General features: G+C 44.7%; 1 protein-coding gene and 1 long non-coding RNA gene across 2 annotated transcripts in view; one reads left to right on the forward strand and one right to left on the reverse strand.

Annotated features, from left to right (window-relative positions):
* Window positions 1–24102, forward strand: part of LOC149748256 (uncharacterized) — a 349957-nt gene that overhangs the window by 195593 nt on the left and 130262 nt on the right. The gene's annotated exons all lie outside the window — the stretch shown is intronic.
* Window positions 1–24102, reverse strand: part of MYRIP (myosin VIIA and Rab interacting protein) — a 174186-nt gene that overhangs the window by 70086 nt on the left and 79998 nt on the right. Inside the window, exons 3-4 of the mRNA XM_089918170.1 lie at window positions 7536–7672; window positions 2027–2107 (exon numbers count right to left, since the gene is read on the reverse strand). Of these exons, the coding sequence (XP_089774296.1) occupies window positions 2027–2107; window positions 7536–7672 (218 nt within the window). The remainder of the gene's footprint in view (window positions 1–2026; window positions 2108–7535; window positions 7673–24102) is intronic.

The raw sequence follows: 24102 nt of genomic DNA on the forward strand, positions 1-24102 counted from the left end.
TCAAAACCATCTAGCCAGGCAGCTGACAAGGACATCACAGGCTGGCTGTGACAGTCCTGACAGAGACACACGGGGGCAACCCAGCTCAGGGCTTGGCACCCCTCAGGTGGCTGAGTGAACACATAATTTCCCCAGTGTTTCTATAAGAAGAGTCTATAAAATTTAAGTTGTCACCACATTCAGTGCTCCCTGGAGACAGACACTGTATCTCCCATCTCTCTTCTTCAAGATACCAATCAATGTATTCTTCATAGAAGTGGCGCCCCACAAATTCTTGTTGATTCAAAGTGCACCAAGACCTCCCCAGCACTAGGGTCTCTGAGGGTCCCAGTGATGCCTCGACAGACACGAGCTGAGCCCATGCTCTCGTGTGCTTTCCGAGCTATTGGGCGATCAGGTGCATAGCTAACTGCTAAGAGGCATGCTGGAGATCCTATGATGGGGATAGTCACCAGCTTCCACAGAGCCCTGGAGAGGAAGAGCCTAGAGCCATCAAAAAGGGTGGAGGCCACGTCTGTGGTTTTGGCATGAGGTGGAGTGGAGCACTAAGATGTTTGGGCTGAAAGTGAAGGCTTGAGAGGGCGTTTCAGAGATAAAAACTGGTGGGGTGTGGAGGGAGGATAAGAAAGCAGAGGCAGAGTGACTGAAGTTCAGAGGACCAGTCAGGTGGGGGGGACTGTTAGTTTTATGTGTCAACTTGGTGAAGCTATAGCACCCAGCTGTTTAATCAAACACTAACCCAGGTGTTGCTATGAAGGTGTTTTGTAGGTGTGGTCCACATTATGGTTACGATAGTTGACTTTAAGTAAAGGAGATTACCCTTGAAACTGTGTGTAGGTCTCATCCAATGAGTTGAAAGGCTTTAAGAGCAAAAAGAGAGGTTTCCCAGAGAAGAAATTCTGCCTCAAGACTTAAGCATCATCTCCTACTAGAGTTTCTAGTCAGCTGACCTATTCTGTGGGCTTGCCAGGCCCTGCAGTTGTGTGAGCTGAGTCCTTGAAACGAACCTCTTTTTGTGTGTGTGTGTGTGTGTGTTATCTGTACATACCCTATTGGTTCTGTTACTCTGGAGAACCCTGGCTGATATAGACGGTTACTGAAATTAATATTAATACAGGAGAGTTGAGGGCAGGGAGGTGCTCAGGCCATAGACCTTGAAACAGAAAGGAAAGGATGGGATTGCAAATAGAACCCATAGGAACTTGGGTGACTGGGTGGAAGTGGGGAGGGGGATTGAGGAAAAGGTAAGTCTTGCTGGTGGACTTAAGTGGCTGAGGAGCTTGACTGGGATATGCTGAAGTTAAGATCCCTGGAGGGGCTGCAGGTCTTGGTGACCAAGCATCAGAGCACTGAGTCTAGAACTCTGGGCTGAAGTAAGGGCTAGGCATTCAGACAGAGGTGCACCAAAGCCATGTGACTTCTCCCAGGGAGAAGTCTCAGGCAGCAAGGATGATAGAGGATGAGACCTTCATGAGAAGGTGCCCAAGGAGAAAACAGAGAGAGTGCAGAAGCACTGTGGGGGGCCACAGGACAAGGGGGACTAGGAGACACCTGTTCCCAACACCCAGTACTTTGGAGAAGGAGCCGGAGTGTTGGAGGAGGTTTTATTTGGAATTGGAAGAAGTTTGTTTTGCTTTTAACCTTTGCTCTAAGGGGATGACTGTACTGGCATAAAAAAGTAAAAGTTGATCAGTAAATGGTACATTATTTATAAGAATATTTTAATATTAATTGCACAAGTGAGTATGTTGATTGTCATATTCCAACTCCAGAAAAACACACACTAGTTGATTATAAGTATCTAGTGGTTGGTACGGAATGTACTTCTCTAGGCTACTCCTTAGATATATTCACCTATTTTGATGATGGATTCACAAAAATGGCAATAAAAGGAGACCCAGGGAGACTCTCACACACAATAACAGAGTTGCATCAGTGGTTCCAATGCCATGGGGGACCCTGACGGTCTGAAGGTGTTTATAATGCTCTAACCTCCCATTAGGTGTAAACCCTTAAGCAAACTTACCTTCTGACTGCCTATAAAATGTTGAGTCACTGCCTGAAATACTTCCTTCATTCTCCAGGTTTGCGTCAAAAAAGCTTCCTCCTGAGAGAGGGAGAGAGAGAGAGAGATATAAGATTATCCAAGGTCTTCACTGAGCCCAGTGCACCGTGTCACTGAGTTGGCAGACCACCATTACCCAGTTTGATTGTTACCCTTGCAAATGGGTTTAGGGAATCACTGGGTTCTACAGTAATGCTACAGATTTTGACCAGTCACATTTTTCTTTCTCATACTAATTCCTTGTGTAGCAATGCTTCCACCCCCAACTTTCTTCCAGAGCCTTCCTTGGAGGCAATATAGAATCAATCATGGAATAATAGATTGAAGTCAGAGATGTGAGCTCATTTCCTGGACCTGCAAATGACTCGTTGTGTGACCTTGATCAAGTTACTTAACCTCTCGGACACTTGGCTTCCGTACTAGAAAAACTGTGATAATGGTAGAACTCTGCTCATGATGGGTGATGAGACACTGCATGCCTGGTCTTTAGCTGCTGTCCATGGCATCAGTCTAAACAGTGGCCTTTAGCCAGTGAGTAAACTGTCATTAGCAGTTAGTGGAAACAAGCCCAGAGCAAGACAAGGTAAGCCATGGCATTTGATCTTTTAAGGCCCACTGCCTCTTCTCTGGTCTTCTCTCAGTTGAACACACACCCTATCTTGGTTCCAGGCTGGGAAGAGCAGTTGGCTAAACCTTTTTTAAGTTGGGGATTTACCATTTGTGTTCACGTATTAATTCATCAAAAGAGATCTTTGAAGGTGTGGAGGTGTGGATGATGTCTCTTTCCTTTTTAAATTACTGTATTGTATCACCAGTACCCAAGATAGCACTAAGACAGCAGGGGGCTCAAAAAAATTCTTGAATTGGATGCTGGTGGAAAAGACTGATAGAACCAGGAAAATAAATGTGGGTCTACAACTCTTAGCTCAAAATGGGGAAATGCTATTGATGTCAAGTCAAACTAAGCAGTAGACCTTTGATACACATAATACAGCCCGTACTTCCTTGGATGGGCTGCATGGGGCTCCAGTGTGGGAACCCTTAGGGTAACTGCTGTAGGCATCTACAGCGGGGTCAGCAGGCTGCTACCTTTATGAAATAGGTCATTAGTGTGCGGCCTGCCACGGGGACACAGTCTGACCATATACTATTCTCTGTTCTTGTGTTTTTTGACCAGCCTTTCAGAAGACCCATAGTCACTTATTCCAGCTCTGTGACCATAATGAAGTGACCTTACCTTCTTGGGTCTCCATTTCCTCACTTATAAAATAAGGCTTTGGGATAAGTCATCGCCTCAGTTCCCAGGCTGTACATCTAAGTGCAAATATTTCACTTTGGCCTGGCTGCATCTGGCAGCCATTCATTCATCCAGCAAATGTTTCATGGGCATCTAGTAGATGCCTGGCCCTGGGCTGAGCGTTAGTTAGGGTGTACTGGTGAGCAAGGCCAGAAATCCTCGCTGCCCTGACAACCTTGATAGTCTAGTGGGTGAGAATTCATTAACCAAAAATTTATATAAATAAATATAAAACTATAGATATGTTGAGTGCTGTGACTGGGTGGTTCATAGAATAGGGCAAGTGTTCAGCAGGGAAGACTGACCTAGACTGTAAGTAACCAGCCAAAAGGGTGTGGGGGTGGGAGGGAGTCCAGGGCAGAGCAAACAGCTTGCACAGGCACAGGCAGTGGGGACAGCAGGGTGCATCTGAAGAGCTAAAACAGAGGCCAGGTGGCTGGGCTGCGAGAGGAGAGGGAACCTGGGGTGAGGTGGGCTGGCAGCAGACTGCACAGGTCATGGTGGCCACATCAGTATTCTGATCTTTGTCCCACCATGAAGCCACTTGAAGACAGTAAAGGCTCCACAGGGGTGATCTGGTTAGGTGTGTGTTTCTAAACACACGTAAAGGTGCACGCCGGCTGCTGTGTGGAGGACAGTTTGGAAGAGGGAGAGGGTGGGTGTCTAGAGAGGAAGCTGAGAGTGTGGCCCACCCTCTGGAGTGTCCCTGTGATGGGAAAGAGCATGGCAGGGCAGAAGTGGCGGAAAATCTGCAGTCCAGGAAGGGCTTAGGAAATGGGAGAGACTGGGCATGTTTACAAGTCAATAGGAAGGAACCGCTTAAGAGAGAGGCTGAAAGGCAAGACAGAAGGGCTACGTGAACTTGAGACCTTCATGGAAGGTGACAGGGATCAGGTGCGGAGGTGTACACGGTCTGCCCTGCGAAGGAGGCGGTGAGGCTGTCTCCTGAGACAACGGGGATGGTGGTGGGGAGCTTGATGGGGGAGAAGATCTGAAAACATCTTTGGGAGAACTGCGCTGACCAGGACGGGCTCTGGATTTCCATGATTATAAATCTTCTAGTACAACAACTCTCCCTGTGTCCCTTTAAATTCATAGGTGGGAGCTTCTGTGTCATTTAGGATGATGGGATTTTTCCAAGGGCAGAAAGCAACTGAACTGTTTCGGAAAGCACTGACACAGCAGCCAGACGTCAAGTCAGAGCTTCCATGAGCTGCAGGAACCTCCAATTTCAGGCGACTCAGTGCTTTTAAAAGACCATGTTGTTAGTCAAATCCCACATGAAAGATGTCATAGACCTTTCCAAGAATCGTGTCAAAAATAGATATATCACGTTAATAAATAAAAGCAAGATTTATTTTCCCCATTTTATTTATCCAATACTAAATAAATGTATGTATTATTTACCAAATTGTCTAGGGATTAAGTATATTAATAAGGGCTACTTTCATCTTTTCATGTAGTGCTTCTTTTTGGAATAACTGTTTACAATGTCACACTGAATCTATCAGATAAACCACATGAGCGTTGGACATTATACTTTTTTTATATATATCTATTTACTTATTTCTCTGACTTCACTGCAACGTTGGCTCTGAGATGGCAGGGTCTTACCCATCTTGTTACTCCCAGGTCTTAAACCAGGCATTCAATAAATGTTTACTGAAGGAATGAGTAAGTCTTAGATTTATCTGACAAAACGAATGGTTCTCCAGTTCTGCCTAATCTGGTCACCTGATACGGGCTGCAGGAGGAGTAAGTGAGCTTGGGACTGATGGCTGTGCAATGGGTACATGTGATGGGTAACCCATAAGATTCTGTGAACTCAATGAATTTTCAATGGACTGAGTGTTTTTTTATGGCAAACTACACTGGTCCATGCAATGGAGATGTTTCGTAGATAAAAGGAGTTTTATACTGAGAGTCCTGGAGCAGAGCACAGGTCTTGCACCCTGTAGATTATGTTCTGACAATCAAAATTCTGAAACTAAGTACCCTCAGATGGAGTTGAAGATGGAACCATCTTATTCAGAACTCTGCCATACGAATTATAGTGAAGTTCTAGCTGAGGTTCTCAGTCTTGGCTGTGTCTTAAAATAACCCAGAGAGCTTTAAAAAATATCCGTTCCGGGGCCACCTCCAGAAATTCGGAAGTAATTGACGGGGTGGAAGATGATTCTGGCACTTTTTCAAAGCTCGTGAGGTGACTCTAACGTGTAGTCGGGCTTGAGGATGGCAGATGACAACCATACCAAGGTCCTGGGTTGTAGGTAGAAGCTAATGCTGATGTCTCCACGGTCATCTAACATAATCAGGACACTACTTACACACGGGAGATTTCTCCATGCTTGAGGTGTAACTCAATTTTCTAGGTGGTATGTAGAATCGCTCTCACTGTTTTATGATCACGACTTTACAGATTTGAGTACCATCTCATAAATTGTCTCCTGCCTGCTTGTCTTCTTGTTGCTCAAAAGGAAATCTTAGTTTAAAATGAGATACAAATCATGTTAAAGCAACTGATTCTAGTACTTCTATGAAGTGTCTTGGTACCCACAAAGTGCTTTTAAGGCTGAATTGTGTAATATTGAGGACCTAAGAGTTGCCAGCCACTGGGCCACACTTTGGGAACACAGAGATGAAGAAGCTACTGCTTCTGCCTGGTCCAGCAGGAGAGGAGCTTTGTAAACCATCACCTGGATGCAATGTGATAAGTGCTGTGATTGAGGCCCAGATGAGAGATGTGGTGAATCACGGAGGGCCTGGGACCTAAATCTGCTTCAGTAGTGTCAGCGTTATTCCCAGCAAATGATACGCCTTTGAAAATGACACTTGAACATTTCAAATCCTTTTGCCAGCCCACTTGTAATTCATGTTCCCTTGCTCCACCTGTGGGACCCGAGGGAGAAACAGAAAGACCAGAGTTGTGCTGTTTATAGGATTCTCCAAATGAATTTGCTTCTCCCCCTCACTTTGCATGAAGCAGTAGAGAACATCTATGAGATGTGAATGTGGTGACATGTAAAGCGGTACCTGAAGCAGACGCAAGGATGAACAAGAAAGAAAGTATGGGATGCAAATGATGAGACAATTCTATTCTGGAACCTTCTTGAGGTATCTCCTTGGGTTGAAAACCTACTGTTAACATGATTACTTTTAAGCTTTATTTCTTTTTTGTCTTTGTTTCTAGAGAAACATTTTTAGAAAAATCAGCAAAGAGCAGTTAAAAATAATATGTGGAGACCTTCAGCCCTGCTCTCTTAGCTACAGGCTTCCTGAGTGGTTCGAAAGACAGAGATTCTAACGACTAACACAGAAGACCCTAATGAGTCTCCATGTTTAATGCTTCCATCCTATTTCCCCTTTGTCTCAGTGGCTGGCATATTTTTAGATTAGACACAACCAAAGACTTTATTGAGAATACAACAATGTAAAATAATGATGGTGAAAAAGCTCCATATGAGATTTTCTTTCTTCCCTCTTTCTCAGGGGTAAAAAGCATTTACCTGTGTCAGCAAAGTGATGAAAAAATCTTCCTCTACACAGAAAAAAATAGCCTTTTCTGGGAGGACATGCTGTTCATATTCTGACAACCATTTCTCTCCACTGGCTGGTCCAATAGGAATAAAGAATATAATTTCTCATTCTAATTACATTGGTTGTCTTAACAGCATAGGTAGAATTCATCCTTTAAACTTCCTGGGAGGAAGCTGAGACTTTTCTAACTCTCCCATTACATTAAACTCTGGGCCTGGTATGTATAGAATTTTGGAGTAGGAAGGAAGAGGAGTGGGGGGCATATCCTCTGAGTGCAGACCTAGTCTACACAACCGAACAAAGATGAATTTCCAGTGTTTTAATCATTAGGGAAAGATGGTCAAGAATCTTTCATTTCTAGGGATTTGGAATTAAAATGTCCACAATGTGCAGAAACACTTTGGTCCTCCCAGCTGCTAACATATCCAGCCCAGTGGAGATGCAGGAATCAAAGGACTTAAAACTTAGAATCTTTGGTACATGTCCTTCTATTTCTGCTCCTTACTAGAACCAGATTATTTAAGCCACTTTCTCTGTCACAGGTGAGTGTGCCGCAGTGTACAGGGCCTCCAAGCCAGGCCTTCTTCTTTCCCGCCAACCCCCCAAAGACTCCCAGATGGCAGGCAGTCAGCGTACCTAGGATGTCAAAGCACCCTCCGCTCTCCAGCCGGTGTTTCCTGTACAGGTTCTTCAAGACCTTGGCGCTGCCAAAGCGTTTGAAGCGGCTCTTCACATTATTGTAGAACCATTCCAGAGACTGGGTCCTCAGAACCCTGAGGACAACACAGAATTAGAAAACAGAAAATTAGCATTAAAGGACAGAATTATGAAATGGTGGATTGCAAAAGTTGCCACAATACTTCGCAGCTCCTTCCATCAAGAGGTGGTCTCTACTCCTTAGATCTGGGCTGGCCTTATGACTTGCTCTGATCACAGAGACTGGTGGAAGTGATGCTGTGTGAGTCCAGAGCCTGGCAGCTTCCTCTCTTGCTATTCGTGGAAGCCCTGCAACCCATCGCCATGTGAACAAGCCCAAGATAGCCTTTGGGATGACAAGAGACACTTGGCCCAATCCCCCCTCTTGCCCCAGCCAATAGCCAGCCAATCCCTAGACAGGTGAGTGAAGCCATCGACTGCCAGTTGACTGAAGACGCATGAGTGACCCTAGGTAAGACCAGCAGAAGAACCATGCACCCGCGTCCATCCAAAGAGCAAGCTGATAAATGCTCGCCACTTGAAGCCACTAGCTGACGCATCTGTTTAATAGCAGGCTTTATATTTGACACTTTTACTGCATTAACACCATTTGTAATTCAGCTTGGGAGGATAAAAAGCACAGGTGAGACCCTGGGCTCTATGGCAGAACTCTGCAGCCTCTTTCTTATTCAGCCTGAAGCACTGTGGGAAGGTGGTTTCCTGGTCAGTGCTATAATGCTCGGTACAAATCACTGACACAATGCTTCTTTTTTCTGCCTGACCAGAACATGTTTCTAAACCCCTCCCATTTTAAGAATAGCTTTGGTTGTTATTTTTCTATTATGAATGTAATGATGCATACTCATTTTAAAAGTTCAGAGAAGCAAAATGAATATAAATTCTTCTAAGTCAATGGATGAACAAGCACACGTTTAGCTGCTCTTCCTCCTCAGATGCCAGTGAAATGTGAGAAGATATCCAAAGGGAAAGAAATCTATAGAGCTGAGATGGGAATCAGAGATTTTCTAGATATCTGGAAAATTCTAAATAAGTGACAACTTAAAGGTAACAGAACGTTGTTCTACAAAGCAGGCAGAAGGGCTGGGACTCACAGACTGAGAGGTCCACTTTAAAGTTGATTGATGGGGACTTCGCCGGTGGTCCAGTGGTAAAGAATCCACTTTCCAGTGCAGGGGACACGGGTTCCATTCCTGGTTGGGGAATTAAGATCCCACATGCCCCGGGGCAACTAAATCCGCGTCTGCCACAACTACTGAGCTCACGCACCTCAACGAGAGAGGCTGTGCGCTGCAAACTACAGAGCCCATGGGTCCTGGAGCCCACACACCACAACTAGAGAGAAGCCTGCACGCTGCAACAAAGAGCCAACACAGCCAAAAAAAAAAGAAAAAAAGAAAAAACAAAAATAAATAAAGTTGATTGATGAGTACTCAGCCATAAAAAAGAATGAAATCTTGCCATTTGCAGCAATACGGATGAACTATATTCATTATGCTAAGTGAAGTAAGTCAGAGAGAGAAAGACAAATACTGCATGATATTACTTATAAGTGGAATCTAAAAAATACAACAAACTAGTGAATAAAATGAAAAAGAAGCAGACACATAGAAGAAGACTGTCCTTGGAAAGCATAACCTCCAGGCTTATGATTTATTTGAGAGCTTTAAAAGCACAAAAGGACTGTGACTCTAGAATAGAAATATTCTGCAGGCTGCCTCTCCTGCACACCACCCTGCTCTCTGAGCAGCTGACCTCCGCGAAGTTGCTGCTGCAGGGCTCTGCGTTGCAGGTGGACAGGTCCACAAGGGTAGGGGTGGACGATAGTGGTTATTGTGCCCTTCATTCTTCTTTGCCTTTTGGGACACTCCCCCTCCTTCCCAACTGAGTCTATGTTTTTCTGGAAAGGCTGGCCCCTCCTCCTGGCAGCCTTGGGGGCAGTCACATGACTCAGACCTGCCAATCAAGGTCTGAAGTGGGACTTTTACTGTTGTTGGAAAGAGATGCTCCCTTTCTGCTGGGCTGGCTTGGTGGCAGAATGAAAGCCTGGGCTGCTGGGGCCACCTTTGCCATTACTTCGGGGGTTATTTGTGGTCTTCTGAACAAAAGCAGATCTGACAGCGGGAAGGAAAAGGATCCTGTTGATGTACTTTGAACACCTGGATCTACCCAAGCCTGAGGTCAACCCTTGGACTCTTCCATTACATGAGCCAATAAAATTCTCTCTTTTGTTTAAGGCTTCTTGGGTTGGGTTTCTATTATTTGCAATCAAGAATCCTAATGCTTCAAGTACATCATAGGATGAGCTCTCCGTTAAGTCCCTCGTTATATCAAAACTCTATGACATTTAGAAACACATTGATGACCTCAAAAATAGAATGCCTTGACTTGCTCAAGTCAGAGAGAGGAATCAGGGCACTGACTGGGCTGCTGGAAGGTGGGAGGACAGCACTGAATCCTTGGAGAATGACCTGCGCAACTACAGCCTGATTTGGAGACTAAAAAGCTTTCCCGTAAGAAGTGACGTATTTTGGATTATGTTTTGACTTAGAATTAATGTGGAGAGCTTTTCTGGAAGCCCCAGGGAAGACTCAGTCATGATTACCTTCATTTGATATTACTGCTTTTATTTCACTTATTTTAAAATTCATGGCTCCGAGGAAACTCACAGGAAACGTGCAGTTCTTGGGGCAGAGGTGTGGGGAGAGGGCCGTGAGGATGCCAGCACCCAGGATGGACTGGCTAAGCGCTGCAGGGTCCCTGGCCCACCCTCACATCTCCAGCTTCCCCCTGAACGGACGCAACTGCAGGCAAGGGTAGATGAGAAGGAAGGAGCCTTGTGTCAGCATCTTGCTGGAACAGAAGGCAGAGTGGAATATGCGTCTGTGCATGAATTCCTTCATCTGTTCATTCATTCATTCTTTTATTCCTCATTATTTATTGAGTGCCCTACATGGCAGGCACGGTGCTAGGGATATGGGGAGTGACAAAACAGATGAAGCTCGTACCCAACAGTGCTGTCGGACTAATCTCAACGAGTGCCAGATGCGTCATGAGATGGAACCAAAAGTCAAGCCAAAGGCATCTCCAGAATGGCTGGACAGTCTGTGTCCCACAGGCATTGGGTTCTGGATCATTCCCACAGATGTGTGAAAAACAGAGCCCACCCTGATTTATGGCTCAGGCATTTTTTTTCTAGACTTTTAAAAAAATTGAAGTATAGTTGATTTACAACATGGTGTTAGTTTCAGGTGTACAGCAAAGAGATTCAGATATATATATATATATATACACACACACACACATATATTCTTTTTCAGATTCTTTTCCATTATGGTTTATTACAAGATATTGAAAATAGTTCCCTGTGCGACACAGTAGGTCCTTGTTTTTTTATCTGTTTTATATATAGTAGTGTGTTTCTGTTAATCCCAAATTCCTAATATATCCCTCCCACTCCTTTCCCTTTTGGTAACCATAAGTTTGTTTTCTACGTCTGTGAGTCTGTTTCTCTTTTGTAAATAAGTTCATTTGTATCATATTTTAGATTCCACCTATAAGTGATATATGATATTTGTCTTTGACTTACTTCACTTAGTATGATCATTTCTAGGTCCATCCGTATTGCTGCAAATGGCATTATTCTGTTCTTTTTTATGGCAAATATTCCATTGTATATATGGACCACATCTTTTTCTTTATCCATTCCTCTGTTGATGGACATTTAAGTTGCTTCCATGTCTTGGCTATTGTGCTGATATGAACACTGGGGTACCTGTATCTTTTTGAATTAGAGTTTTCATCTTTTCCAGATATATCAGGCATCTTCTTTAATGACGCCCAAACTGCTGCTTCTCAGCCTCAGACAACACATAGGAGGGGTGCCTTAGGAAGGACAGGGAGCCGAAGTCCTGGTGATGAGACTTGTGGCAAAAAGCTTTCCAACTTGGAACTGTCCAGAGGGACCCTTCTTGATTTCCCTCACTTATTTTTGTAAATGATCCCAAGTTATCCCTAAAAATGCTCACACAAAGGTTCTTAGTTCTGTGCAGTTCAGTTTCACAGTCTTAAGCATGATCATTTCTTTCAACACTAGGGCTTTAAAAAAATCAACAGCAACCCTTCAAAATTCACCAGTCACAACATAGTTAGAATTGATTACTTTTAGTCCTTGGAACTACTGTTGGTTCATCTGTAAAATGATGGTCACACAACTGACAAGGATAGGGAATATAGGAGGAGGATCGGGTTTGGGGGGAAGGTGGAAGTTGAGTTAGGACACTTAAATTTGGGGTGCCCACCACATCCCCAGGTGGCAATACCTGGTGGGCACTGGATATACTAGTCTGGGACTTGGATAGAAATCTGGACTAGAAATATGGGTTTGGTAGTCTTTGGTCCACAGGTAGTATTGAAGCCAATAATTGGCGTAATGGAGGTATAAATCATCATTATCTCTATTTTACAAGGAAAATAGAAACAAGTAATTTGCTGGTGTCACTGACTGAACTAAGAGCAAGTCAGGGAACAGACCGTAGACCTCATCCTTGGGTCAGTGCCTTGACGTCTGATCGGGTTATTTTCCTTCCAGAACCCCTAGTTAGTGTTCTTATTGCAAATGACGGCTTTTATTTCAAAGTTTAAGCAAATAGAAAGCACCATGGATCAAGGAATCAGCAGACAATGTAAAATCGTTGTATCATTTCCCTAAAACAACCTACTTATCACATTGTGAATACTAATCACTTCAAGGCACTTATTTGTGTGAGAAGTTTGCTAATTATTTTTATGACATGAATAAACTTGTAAATATGGTACATTCTCATCAGAAGACAGACTGGAATCACGTAACTCATCACAAGAGCAGCACTGAAATTATAACCCCATGAAAGCTTTGCCCAGGAATGCTAGACTGATTTTTGGCTCATTAGACAAAACAACACGATTGTGAGAACGAAGGAACTGCCTACATAAGAACTGCTCATATCCTGGCTGCTGGTGATGAAGCAAGGCCGCCTTGGCCCTCAGCCCTGGCACGGCAGGCGCTGTGCAAACTGAGCTCACTATGGGGGAGAGTCTAGGAGAGTCTGTGGATCCCACTACTTCCCGTACGGTCCTCGGAGCAGCACTGGGGCACCTTCTGGAGCCTTGATGGAAATGGCAATCCCAGACCTCTATTCTCACCCTGAGACCTGCTGAATCAAACTGCACTTTAGCAGTTCCCAAGTGGTTCCCAAGTGGTTACTATGTATATCAAAGCTTGATAAGCACTGGCCTAGCAAAATTAGCTGGGTGTTTTCTGAGCCCACATGTGGTTTTTGTTTTGTTTTTAATTTTGACTACAATCCACTTAGGTAGGATAAGAGAGAGAACAGCTGACTTGCCTCCCTCCTTCCTGCTTTTCAAGGAAAAAGAACTGAACTGGGTAATAAAAAGTTTGGAAGAGGAATAGAATAATTAAAATGGTACTCCCAAAATCAGATGCCTTCATTACAAAAAAATAAAATGCCAAAAATACTGTTGAGCCAAGTTCAAATCATTATATACAGCAAGGTTCCCCAAACAATCTACAACAAACTAAATTGATAATGATGAACTAACCTTACTTTGTTGGTAAAAATTAAGAAGCACAACAATTAAAGTCCATGACCAACTCAAGATGACCTTGATGATGTACGGATAATGAAGCATCCCTCCTGAAAACTATAAGCACATCCATGATCTGTGAACTCTGCTTCACAGAATACAGAATGAGAAGCTTCAGCACCAACAACACACTGAATGGTAATAAAAGAGAAAAAGCTCCAGGTCCTTCAAACAGAGGGACTTTAATATAGGCAATTGGTTATATAGATGATGAAATCACAGGACTCCAAAGAGAGGATGATTGAGGCATCCCAGAGGCTAGCAGTGGGGGAGCTGCCACCACCCCAGGGCCAGAGGGACAAGGGAGGAGGTGGCATTACCAGTACGAGCATCCTGGAGCCAGAAGCTGGGGCCACAGAGGAGATGCAGCTGCTGCAGAGACACTTCTTTAGGCAGAGAGACTGATACCCTGTTTTCTCTTTTCCTCCTGCCCTCCCAGTTCCCTCCAGGGCCTCCCATTGGCCAAGCTCAGAAGGGAGCCTGGGCAATGCAGCCTTTGGGGCTCAGCACCCCCAGGAACAGAGTAGAGAAAGGAAAGGCCAGGATGTGGCATCTGGCAGCACATAGCAAATGACTGTTCTAACGTTGGCTTATAAAAACCAGATTCTGGCAACCCTTAATAACTTACTTAATAGATTACTAAGAAGTAGACCTAGTTTTAAGCAGAAACCTAAGTCTGCAGAATTGTGCCCCATTTGCCTACAAGAAGAGAAGAAAGGAACTGTGTTTGGGAATTGGTTTGCAGCCTATGAGGCGTCTCCATGCCTCCAGAACATGCTTTAGGAACTGCTGGCATGGGCAGATGATGGGCTGGGTATCAGATTGAATTTTAGCACTTACCACCTATGTGAACACAGGCACATTTACTAACCTCTCTGGGTGCCGTTTTCCTTATTTGCAAAATAGAGATACTAATATTGATCTGGCAGAGTCTTACAAAAGCATCATTGACCTAATATGCTTATGCGTCTACCATAGAACTTGAACACAGTGAGCACGAAGAGAATGGTAGTTAATTAATCTCAGAAGAAACTAAATATTCATTAAGTTTAAGTCCTATTATAAGGAAACCTTTTTCTCTAAAGAAGTAAAAATCAAAGAGCCCCCCTCCCCCTATACAGACCACAATACAGGATCAGTAGGAAGAACTTGGTTTATCCATTAGGACCAATAACTGACATCAGTGTGGGCCTCAGCTGCTTGTTACATGTCTTCTGAGAGAGCAGTTGTCCAAGGACAGGCTTCCCTGACTGACAGTGTGCACTGTTTCTCCTGCCAGCAGAGGCCTGCGGAGCCCAGAACTTTCTAGCTGAGTCTCTCGCCCTGCTGATGGCAGCTCTCCCAAGTGAGTGCTCTCATTGAGGAAAGGCCCGGGGACAGCCTTGCCACCAGAATCACTCAGTCCTACTCTGCTGAGTGAGACTCAACTCTTAGAATTATGATTTCTAAGTGACTCCTTGGATACAGTGTCCCTAAAATAAACTCAACTTTACTAAAAAAGCAAAAAAACCCATCAAACAAACAAACTTTCTTTCTCCCCCCAAATCTGATCCTAGGCAATTTATTTAACCTATCAGAGGTGGTTTTTTTTTTTCCTCCCAGATGCAAAAGGAGATAAATATTTCATCAGATTTTTCTAAAAGATTAAATGCTGTAACACATGCGAGGCACTCAGCGCAGTGTCCTGCCCAGTGTAAATCTTCAGAATATGCTATTCCTTATTATCATCAACGTTATTATTTTATCCCAAGCCCTCTGCATTCTTTTTTGGCAGGATGTGGGTGTAATCAACAGATAAAGAGTAAAAATAGACTTGTCAGGAAACACATTCAATTCTTACATTTCATCTTAACCAAAAGGTTAGACTTTAGGGTTAAGGTGGTTCTTAATCTTTAGTATTTAGTTTTTAAACTTAAAACCCAGCTTGCTGGGCCAGCCTCAGAGCTTCTGATTTGTTTGGTCTGGGCGGGGCCCGAGTATGGGCATTTCTGACAGATGTGCAGGTGATGTGATGCTGCTGGTCCAAGGACACACTTTGAGAATCACTGAGTTTGAGGATAGATCTAACATGCTGTAGAATGTAATATCTTCCTGTGTTCTGTAGCCAAGAACACAGGAAGATATTACTGATTCAGAGCTGTGGGGAAAACAACAGAACGACAGGCAGGTGTTTGGAAAATAGGACTCATTCAGCCCTGACAGCATGAAGGCCCTTGAGCACGGAGTCGGAGCAATCAGTCTCGAAAAGTCAAAAGAGACTGACAGACTAGATGGAAAAGAACAGCCCTCACACTGGGACCCCTGAGTGTGTCCCTGGGAATTTGTAGACAGACATGGCCAGGAGGCTGGAAGTGTCATGTTCAGTTGATACGTGACAATTGCCATTAATGTGAAGTATCCTGCTAAGGGTGGGAAGCTGGAGTTGACAAATAGCAGCAAGGAAAGCCTGGGAGAGAAGTGAGGAAGTGTGTCTGTGTGAGACACCCCCGCAGCTGCTCCTGGGCCCTTTGCACAACTTCTACAATTTGCACAGTGGCTAAAGGGAGATGGATGAGGAAACAGGCTGAAGGAGAGAACAAGGGAGTAGATAATAATATTTGAAAATATTTTTTTCAGTTTTAATATTTTTTATTGGAGTATAGTTGATTTACAATGTTGTGTTAATTTCTGCTGTACAGCAAAGTGATTCAGTTATACATATATATATATATTCTTTTTTAAAATATTCTTTTCCATTATAGTTTATCATAGGATATTGAATATACTTCTTTGTGCTGTACAGTAGGACCTTGTTGTTTATCCATTCTATATATAATAGCTTACATCTGCTAACCCCAGCCTCCCACTCCATCCTTCCCCCAACCCCCTTCCCCTTGGCAACCACCAGCCTGTTCTCTATGTCCTGTTTTGTAGATAGGTTCATTTTGGTCATATTTTAGATTCCACATATATGTGATATCATATGGTATTTGTCTTTCTCTTTCTGACTTAGTATGGTAAGCCCTAGTTGCATCCATGTTGCTGCAAACGGCATTATTTTGTTCTTTTATATGGCTGAGTAATATTCCATTGTATATATGTACCACATCTTCTTTATCCATTCATCCATTGATGGACATTTAGCTTGTTTCCATGTCTTGGCTATTGTGAATAGAGCTGCTATGAACACAACGGGTGCATGTATCTTTTTGAATTATAGTTTTGTCTGGATATATGCCCAGGAGTGGGATTTCTGGATCATATGGTAATTCTATTTTTAGTTTTCTGAGGAACTTCCATACTGTTTTCCTCAGTGGCTGCACCAACTTACATTCCCACCAACTGTGTAAGAGGGCTCCTTTTCTCCACACCCTCTCCAGCATTTGTAATTTGTAGACTTTTTTAAAAATTTTATTTATTTATTTATTTATTTTTGGCTGAATTGGGTCTTTGTTGCTGTGTGCGGGCCCTCTCTAGTTGCGGCGAGCGGGGGCCACACCTCGCCGAGGTGTGCAGGCCTCTCACTGTGGCGGCCTCTCCTGTTGTGGAGCACGGGCTCTAGGTGTGCGGGTTTCAGTAGTTGTGGCTTGCGGGCTCAGTAGTTGTGGCTTACTGGCTCTAGAGTGTAGGCTTAGCAGCTGTGGCGCCCGGACCTAGTTGCTCCACAGCATGTGGGATCTTCCTGGACCAGGGCTCCAACCCATTCCCCTGCACTGGCAGGCGGATTCTCAACCACTGAGCCACCAGGGAAGCCCAGTGTTATTTGTAGACTTTTTAATAATGGCCATTCTGACCAGTGTGAGGTGGTACCTTGAAAATATTATTGATGAGTGTGCTTCCATTAAGGCCAGGAAAGTAAAATTATAAGAAGTTGTGCTTTTGATTTAAATAAAATATTTAAACTTAAAATAACATTGTGGGGATTCCCTGGTGGCACAGTGGTTGAGAGTCCGCCTCCCGATGCAGGGGACACGGGTTCGTGCCCCGGTCCGGGAAGATCCCACATGCCGCAGAGTGGCTGGGCCCGTGAGCCATGGCCGCTGAGCCTGCGTGTCCGGAGCCTGTGCTCCGCAACGGGAGAGGTCACAACAGTGAGAGGCCCGCGTACCACAAAAAAATAAAATTAAAAAGTAACGTTGTGAGTTTAACATACATGCTTTTCAGTTTTTCACTATTTTTTCAGATATTTTAATATGCTAGAAAAATTATCATTAAAAGTACATAAGAATATTATGTAGGGGGATAAATATTTCCTTTTGTCTCAGTCTCCAATCAGAGGCTTTTACTAGATCCTGTCTTTAGTTAAAATTTGTAAATTTTGATAGAAAATACTTTATAATAACTATAAATGGAATATAACCTTTAAAAATTGTGAATCACTATATGGTACATCTGTAACATAATATTATATATCAACTATACTTCAATGAAAATTTTAATATTTTGTTCTTTATGAATTTTTGCATTAATTTTGATTTTTAAACATACTACATGAAAGTATTTATCTTGATTATTCGATTTTGGTCACTCCCTTAAATTTTACACTGGAGGTGAGTGCCTTGCTTACCTGACCCTAACTCGGCCCTGATAGGGCAGCCCCGTGTGTTGGCACTTTGACACTAGGGTTCCGTGGTGGCAGAGGAGTGCCGGGGGGACACAATTGTGCTCGTGGAAGGGGGAAAAGTGCCCAGTGAAGCAGATGATCCCAGCAGGAGAGGGTGGCGCCCGGGGAGTACAGTGGTGGTACCCAGGGGAGTATAGTGATGAATGCAGCGCCTATAATACACTGAGGATGAGGAACAGCGGAAAAAAAGTGGAAAAAAAAAATCCATGGATGTCATGGGTTAGTTGTTGAAACTTGTGCCCTTAGAGACTCCCAGGAATCCATGGGGGTGGGTTGTGGAGAGGAGCTTTGAAGGAGGCTGAGGTCCTGCATTGGTAGTTAGGGATAAAAACCAATGAAGCACCATCACCCAAGGAAGGTCTAAATAAGAAGACATTTCTGAGATGGTCTGGAGGTGGATGTGTCAGGGAATGCTCTGTCCCTTCCAGGACTTTCTAGCTGTCATTCACAGGACTTGGGCACAGCAGCCTCCTCTTTGCAGTCACTCTGGCCTGGGCAGGATCTGCCCAGCTGTCCCTACCTGTCCCTTAAGAAGCCCTCCCCAGACTTGATGCCACTAGTCCTGACCTGGCCCTGAACTCTCCCATCTCTGAGGCTGTCTTTGTGGTCCTCGGCTCCACACTTACACTTGATTTATTCCTCTCTGTCCGGTTCAGCGAGTCTGACTGATACTCAACCAGGCAATTGTCAGGCCTGGGGGAAGGGGGAGCGAAATGGTTTCTTTCAGTGTCGGCTGTTTGGAGGCAGGGAGAAATGTCATTTGAATATGGCTTTTCTTTTGCTTTCTTATTTGTAAAGCTGATTGGGACTTACTTTCACTTGTCAGAATCAACTTGAAGTAAGAGAATTTAACTGCATTTATTTGAAGAGCTGCTGTCCTGCTATAGCTGCAGCAATTTGCACTCTGAACCAAGCTTGTCCAGAAGGGAAATCTTGCATCCTCCCTGTGCTACTTTGTGTGATCTAGGGGCTGAGACAGCAAAGAAAAGGCAGTCAGCACATATGGATTCTTCTCCCAGTCACATCACTCTATGTACGGCCTTGAACACGTTTATCTTTCTGCATCTCACTTCCCGCACCCTCAGAATACAAATGATCCCAATTTCCTGCAACCAAACTTCCAGGGACACACAGTTAGTTGCACTGGATATTGCCTCACCTCCCATGTCCTGACATATTGAGGTGTGCCAGCTTTGCTGCGATAACGTCTTCACATTTGTATTTTTAAAAAGTGTGTAATTTCCTTTTGGGCTTATTCATCTGTTTGATTAATGGTAACATTATGTTATATAATGAGGTGTCTTCCCTTTAAGTTCCAAGCTGGTTGTTGGAACAAGAAGATGATCTGATTACTGTTTATATTAACCAATTCTGGACTTGGCTATAATAAACACACAGTGTACTACTGTGAACATTAAAAGGCAAGGACTTTGTGAGCGGTTAAAGATACTGCGAAAACGTCACTGTTTGTTCATAGTAGATTGGAGCTGCTGGGGCTGCCACGTAATTAATAATACCTGCTGGTTCATGAACGCCTCCTATGTGCCTGCCATGGAGCCAGGTCTTTTTAGTCCTCAAAACTAAATTACGAGACAACTCTTCTTTTACAAAAACAAAAACTACATAGCTCGTCAATGGTGAAGGCAATATCCTCTTTCTTTTTTTGACTGTTAATTTTCTTTAAGTAAAAAAATTTAATAGATGCGTCATGGAGTTTAAAATGTAAGCCTCCTGCTCACCCATGTTTACCATCCATCCAGTTCCCTTCCACAGAGGCAAACAATGCTGTCAGTTTCTTGTGCACCTATGCACACACATGACAATCCTCCCCAAAGTGTTCCCCTAGGCTTTTCTTCTATACAAATGGTAGGACTTCTCTGCACTGGCTGTTCCACAACAACACATCCTAGAGATCATCCTGTATCATAAATATAGAGCCTCCTTATTCCCGTTTAGGGGTGTACTATAATTTATTTGACCTGTGCCCTATTGGTTGTCATTTAAATTTTTTCCTAATTTGCTTTTACATCAGCGTGGCAGGGAATGGCCTTTACACACACACATCTACACACACACACACGAAGGGAGCAGAACGTTTGTTAGGAAAGAATTGGGGAATCTTCTCTCTAAAGGATCTAGGCAGGATTTTGAAGAATGTGCTATCCCTTTACTGTGAAATGGTAGGCAGAATATTCTGCAAACCATCACATTAGCTCCCGTCTGTGTGTGGGTATGAGTGCATGCTTCAGAATATTCATGAGGACGCAGGGCACTCTGCTTACAGTGCACTACTGTTTATAAAGCACTTACTTAGAAAAGGACCTACAGATAAACCGAGGGTGCTAAGGAGGAAAGGAAGAAATTGGTTCTTTCTTTTTCTTAAAAAAATTAATTAATTAATTTTTGGCTGCGTTGGGTCTTCGTTGCTGTGCAGGGGCTTTCTCTAGTTGTGGCGAGCGGGGGCTACTCTTCATTGCGGTGCGTGGGCGTCTCATTGCGGTGGCTTCTCCTGTTACGGAGCATAGGCTTTAGGCGCGCGGCCTTCAGTAATTGTGGCACACGGGCTCAGTAGTTGTGGCACGCGGGCCCTAGAGCGCAGGCTCAATAGTTGTGGCGCACGGGCTTAGTTGTTCCGCGGCATGTGGGGTCTTCCTGGACCAGGGCTCGAACCCGAGTCCCCTGCATTGCAGGCAGACTCCTAACCACTGCGCCACCAGGGAAGCCCGAGAAATTGGTTCTTTTTTGCCGACTGCCAAGTAACTGCAGCCTCTGTGGATGGGTCCATTTCTTCCAGACAAATGCATGTGTGCAAAATTCTGCTTACACTTTCCTGGAATGGATTGCATCAGAAATGGGTTCTCTTCACATATGTGGGGCATAAATGCAAACTTTGAAAAGGCACATGCCTTTTCTTTCTTCATGGAAAAATCAGTGGCCACTTCTTACAAAAATGGGAACACATTTATATTCTGCAAATCAAAGACAAGTTAATGTACTTCTGTTCAAACGTAAATCTCAAAAGAAAAAAAAAAAAAGGCTGATGTTGTCCTTTGACTTGAAAAGCAAGTTTAAATCCTGGAGTGGTCTCTGACAGGAACTAATGCAAGCCAGCTGACCTGCCAAGCTATTAAGACTGGTCATTTTGGGGGTGAAAGTGCTAGGAGCTCTGACTTCAAGGGAGCAGAGTAATGAGCTCAGATCAGAGTCTGCAGGGCTGCTTGGAGAGTGAGAGTGGATGAGGAACAGCGGAATTCTTTAACAGTTCTGGCTGAGCTCCTCTAGCCACATTTCTGTTCTCATTAAGTCATCGAGCTCATCTTGGGCAAGGTCTGTACCACCTCCGTTGTCCACGCTGTCGATAGCGGATCGCGAATCCCCTTTCCAGTGTCCCAATTTGAGCAGAAGGGACCTCCAAGTGGGTTCTGCCGTGTTCCCAGGTCTCTGCAGATTTCCCCCTACAGAGAAACTCAGGAGGCTCTGGGTGCCACGCTGCAGGACGTGTCCTTCAGGGATGGAAATCGTGCGCATTCGCTACCAATCCCCACCTCCAGAGTGGGATCCTGGCCAAAGATCTTGTGTGTGTAGGTGGTGGTGGTGGGGGGGATTTTATTTTAGCATTATCCAGCATGGTGGACTTCAGATCTCCTCCATCTGTATAGAGCCCAAAATATCTCTCAAGAGAAGCCTTGAATACATTGCATAAATTGCTTTTAGAGGGGCTTGTAACAAAATTCTCACCAAAATTGAAACCGCTGACCAGGATTCAACTAAGCACCCCAAAACCCAGCCTTTAGAAAGTCTGTTGATTTTTGAGTTCTTGAGAGCATCACAGTGTAGAGGGTAAACTACGGAGCCAGCCTGCCTAGTATAAATCCCAACTCCTCCACTTTCTAGCCAGTTCCTTAACCTTTCTTTTCTTACTTGCCACATCTGTAAAATGGGTGCAATATACTTGCTTTATGGAGTTATGAAGGTATCTAGTGCTTAGAACAGTAATTCATTACAGAATAAGCTCTCAGTAATGTTAGCTATTGTACCAAAAAATTATTTCCTATTTCTATAAGCTTTTTTTGGTGGCTGTTGGTAGTGGGGTCTATTTGCAAAAAGGCAGTGACTCAAGGCGGAGCCTCTGAAGAAGTTGAAAGCTCCATGGCAACAGATGAGCCTTTTTTCTGGGTGCTGGCAGGGCCACTGATACCAAGCCACAGTGATAGGGAAAGCAAGGAGTTAGGACGATGGCTGGGGTGCTTTGCTTCACCCAAACAGTACACTGGGGGCCTTGCCAAGCAGCACAGATGCTGCCTCTCAGAGTGCCCACATTTTTCTTACAGTTTTCATTTTGCCTGGCAAAGAAAGCTTTTATCCTTTCGAAGATGTTGATGTCTTTTGCCCTATGCTCTCAGCCCTACTGCTCTGAGATGGGGGCTCTGGGAGACTCTGCTGGGCCGAACCCCATTTCCCAGGATGCCCTCCTAGCAGCTCACCTGAGGCTGGTCCGGACACCCCTCTATTCAGTCCTTGGCATGAAATCATGCAGAAATTTTGTACTCGGATGGCCACCCCTGTTGCCAGAGCTGACACAGACCCATTAAAAACAATCTTTGATTTCTTCAGTCACTTAGATGAGGGTTTTGTTGGAGGGGAGTGGAACTTATGTACTCAAAGTCATTTGCAGAGATTCCCCCATTAGTTTATCATGCTGCCTTTGTCATGTGCTCGATGTGATTTCATCCTCACAGGGCCTCCCTTATTCCACATGAGGATTCAGTCCTGGGAGATGCACTTTATGTCAGAGGAGAGACATGGAAAGATACTAGCCTAGAGCTCCAGAGAGCTGGGTTCCCTGCCCACCTCTGTCACACAGTGGCTGTGTCCCTAGTCTCAGATCACTTCCCTTCTCTGACATTAGTTTTCTTACCTGAGGCACTCCATGAACCCAACCTTCAAAGTTGGAACATACGTTGAGGGATTGACTGCCATCTGGGGTGTATCCAGAGGTGGAATGACCCCAGATAACCTGTGGAGGCCAGCCTTTGAAGGGTCAGTGGTCACAGATGTTATCCGGGGTTGGAGTTTATGTGTGTGTGTGTGTGTGTGTGTGTGTGTGTGTGTGTGTGTTGGAGGACTGGGGAAGAGGGAGAGGGGTGAAGTGTTGTGTTGTACAGCCTCTATGTGTGTGAGAGAAACGGGCGAGAGTGTACATGTGAGAGAACCAGAGAGAGACACTGTGGATATCGCTTCTATGCTTCTATGTGTGAGAGAAGGAAGGTGGGGAGAGAAGAGGGCAGGGGAAAGGGGAGGAGGGACTGTGGAGAATTCGAGAGCATATTGTGAGTGTGTGAGGGAAAAAGGGAACAGGGAGAGGGAGAGAGCAAGGAAGAGAGGGAGGCAGAGAGGGTATGTGGTGTGTGTGTGTGTGTGTGTGTGCGCGTGGCAGCTGTGACCAGTGGCTGGACTGTACACACAGCCCCTGCCTACACAGTTCTCAAAAGCCTCCCCAAGTTTCCTGGAGAAGCTCTGCCAGGGGCTTTGGGGAATTCTCTCCTCTCACTGGCTCTAAAGCAAGGCTGGATTCTCTCAGTCTGAGGATGCAGGATCAGGAGGCCCCCCAAGGTCCTGCCCCTCTGGTCAGGACCTGATTTCTGGCTCTGGGTATCTGAAAGCCTGGCTCTGTGCTGGAGGAAATCATCCCCACTTGGGAGCTGGGGTTCCTCAGAGCAGCACAGCTTGTGTGGGCAGCAGCTGGAAGCTGATTCATCCTCCCTGCTCAGGGAGGGAGGATGCCAGGGTCTGTTTACAGCTCTAGGCCTGAGGAAGTCATCCCAGAAGGGGTGTGAGGGAGGAGGAATCAGGCTCTATCCTTGTGAGGGACGGTGACAGCGCTGGACCACTCCAGTTTGGAGGAGGTGTGAGGTCAGTTTGGGAAATTGTAAAAGGAGCTTGTAGTGGAAATCTTCCTTTCAGAGTCTGGCACCCATTCATCCTCTTCCTGACAAAACAGTACCCCAAATATTTGGGGAAACACCTCTCCCCACTCCCAGGCTCCAAGAGTGGGTCTGGCTCTAATCAGGTGTCTTCCCCTCCTCCCAGCCACAGTGATTAGATCGGGGACGGACAGATGAACCCAAATCACGCCAGTGCGAGCCATGCCCAGGACTCTGTCCAACCCTTGCAAGTGGGGTGGTTTTTAAGGATGTGTGGTTGAGAGAAGGGAGAGGTTACAGTTCTGGCCGGCATCCT

The sequence above is a fragment of the Delphinapterus leucas genome, chromosome 10 (genome assembly GCF_059928025.1).
Source record: "Delphinapterus leucas isolate spDelLeu-1000000601 "Yukka" chromosome 10, BTC_Dleu_Yukka2, whole genome shotgun sequence".
Lineage (NCBI taxonomy): Eukaryota > Metazoa > Chordata > Mammalia > Artiodactyla > Monodontidae > Delphinapterus > Delphinapterus leucas.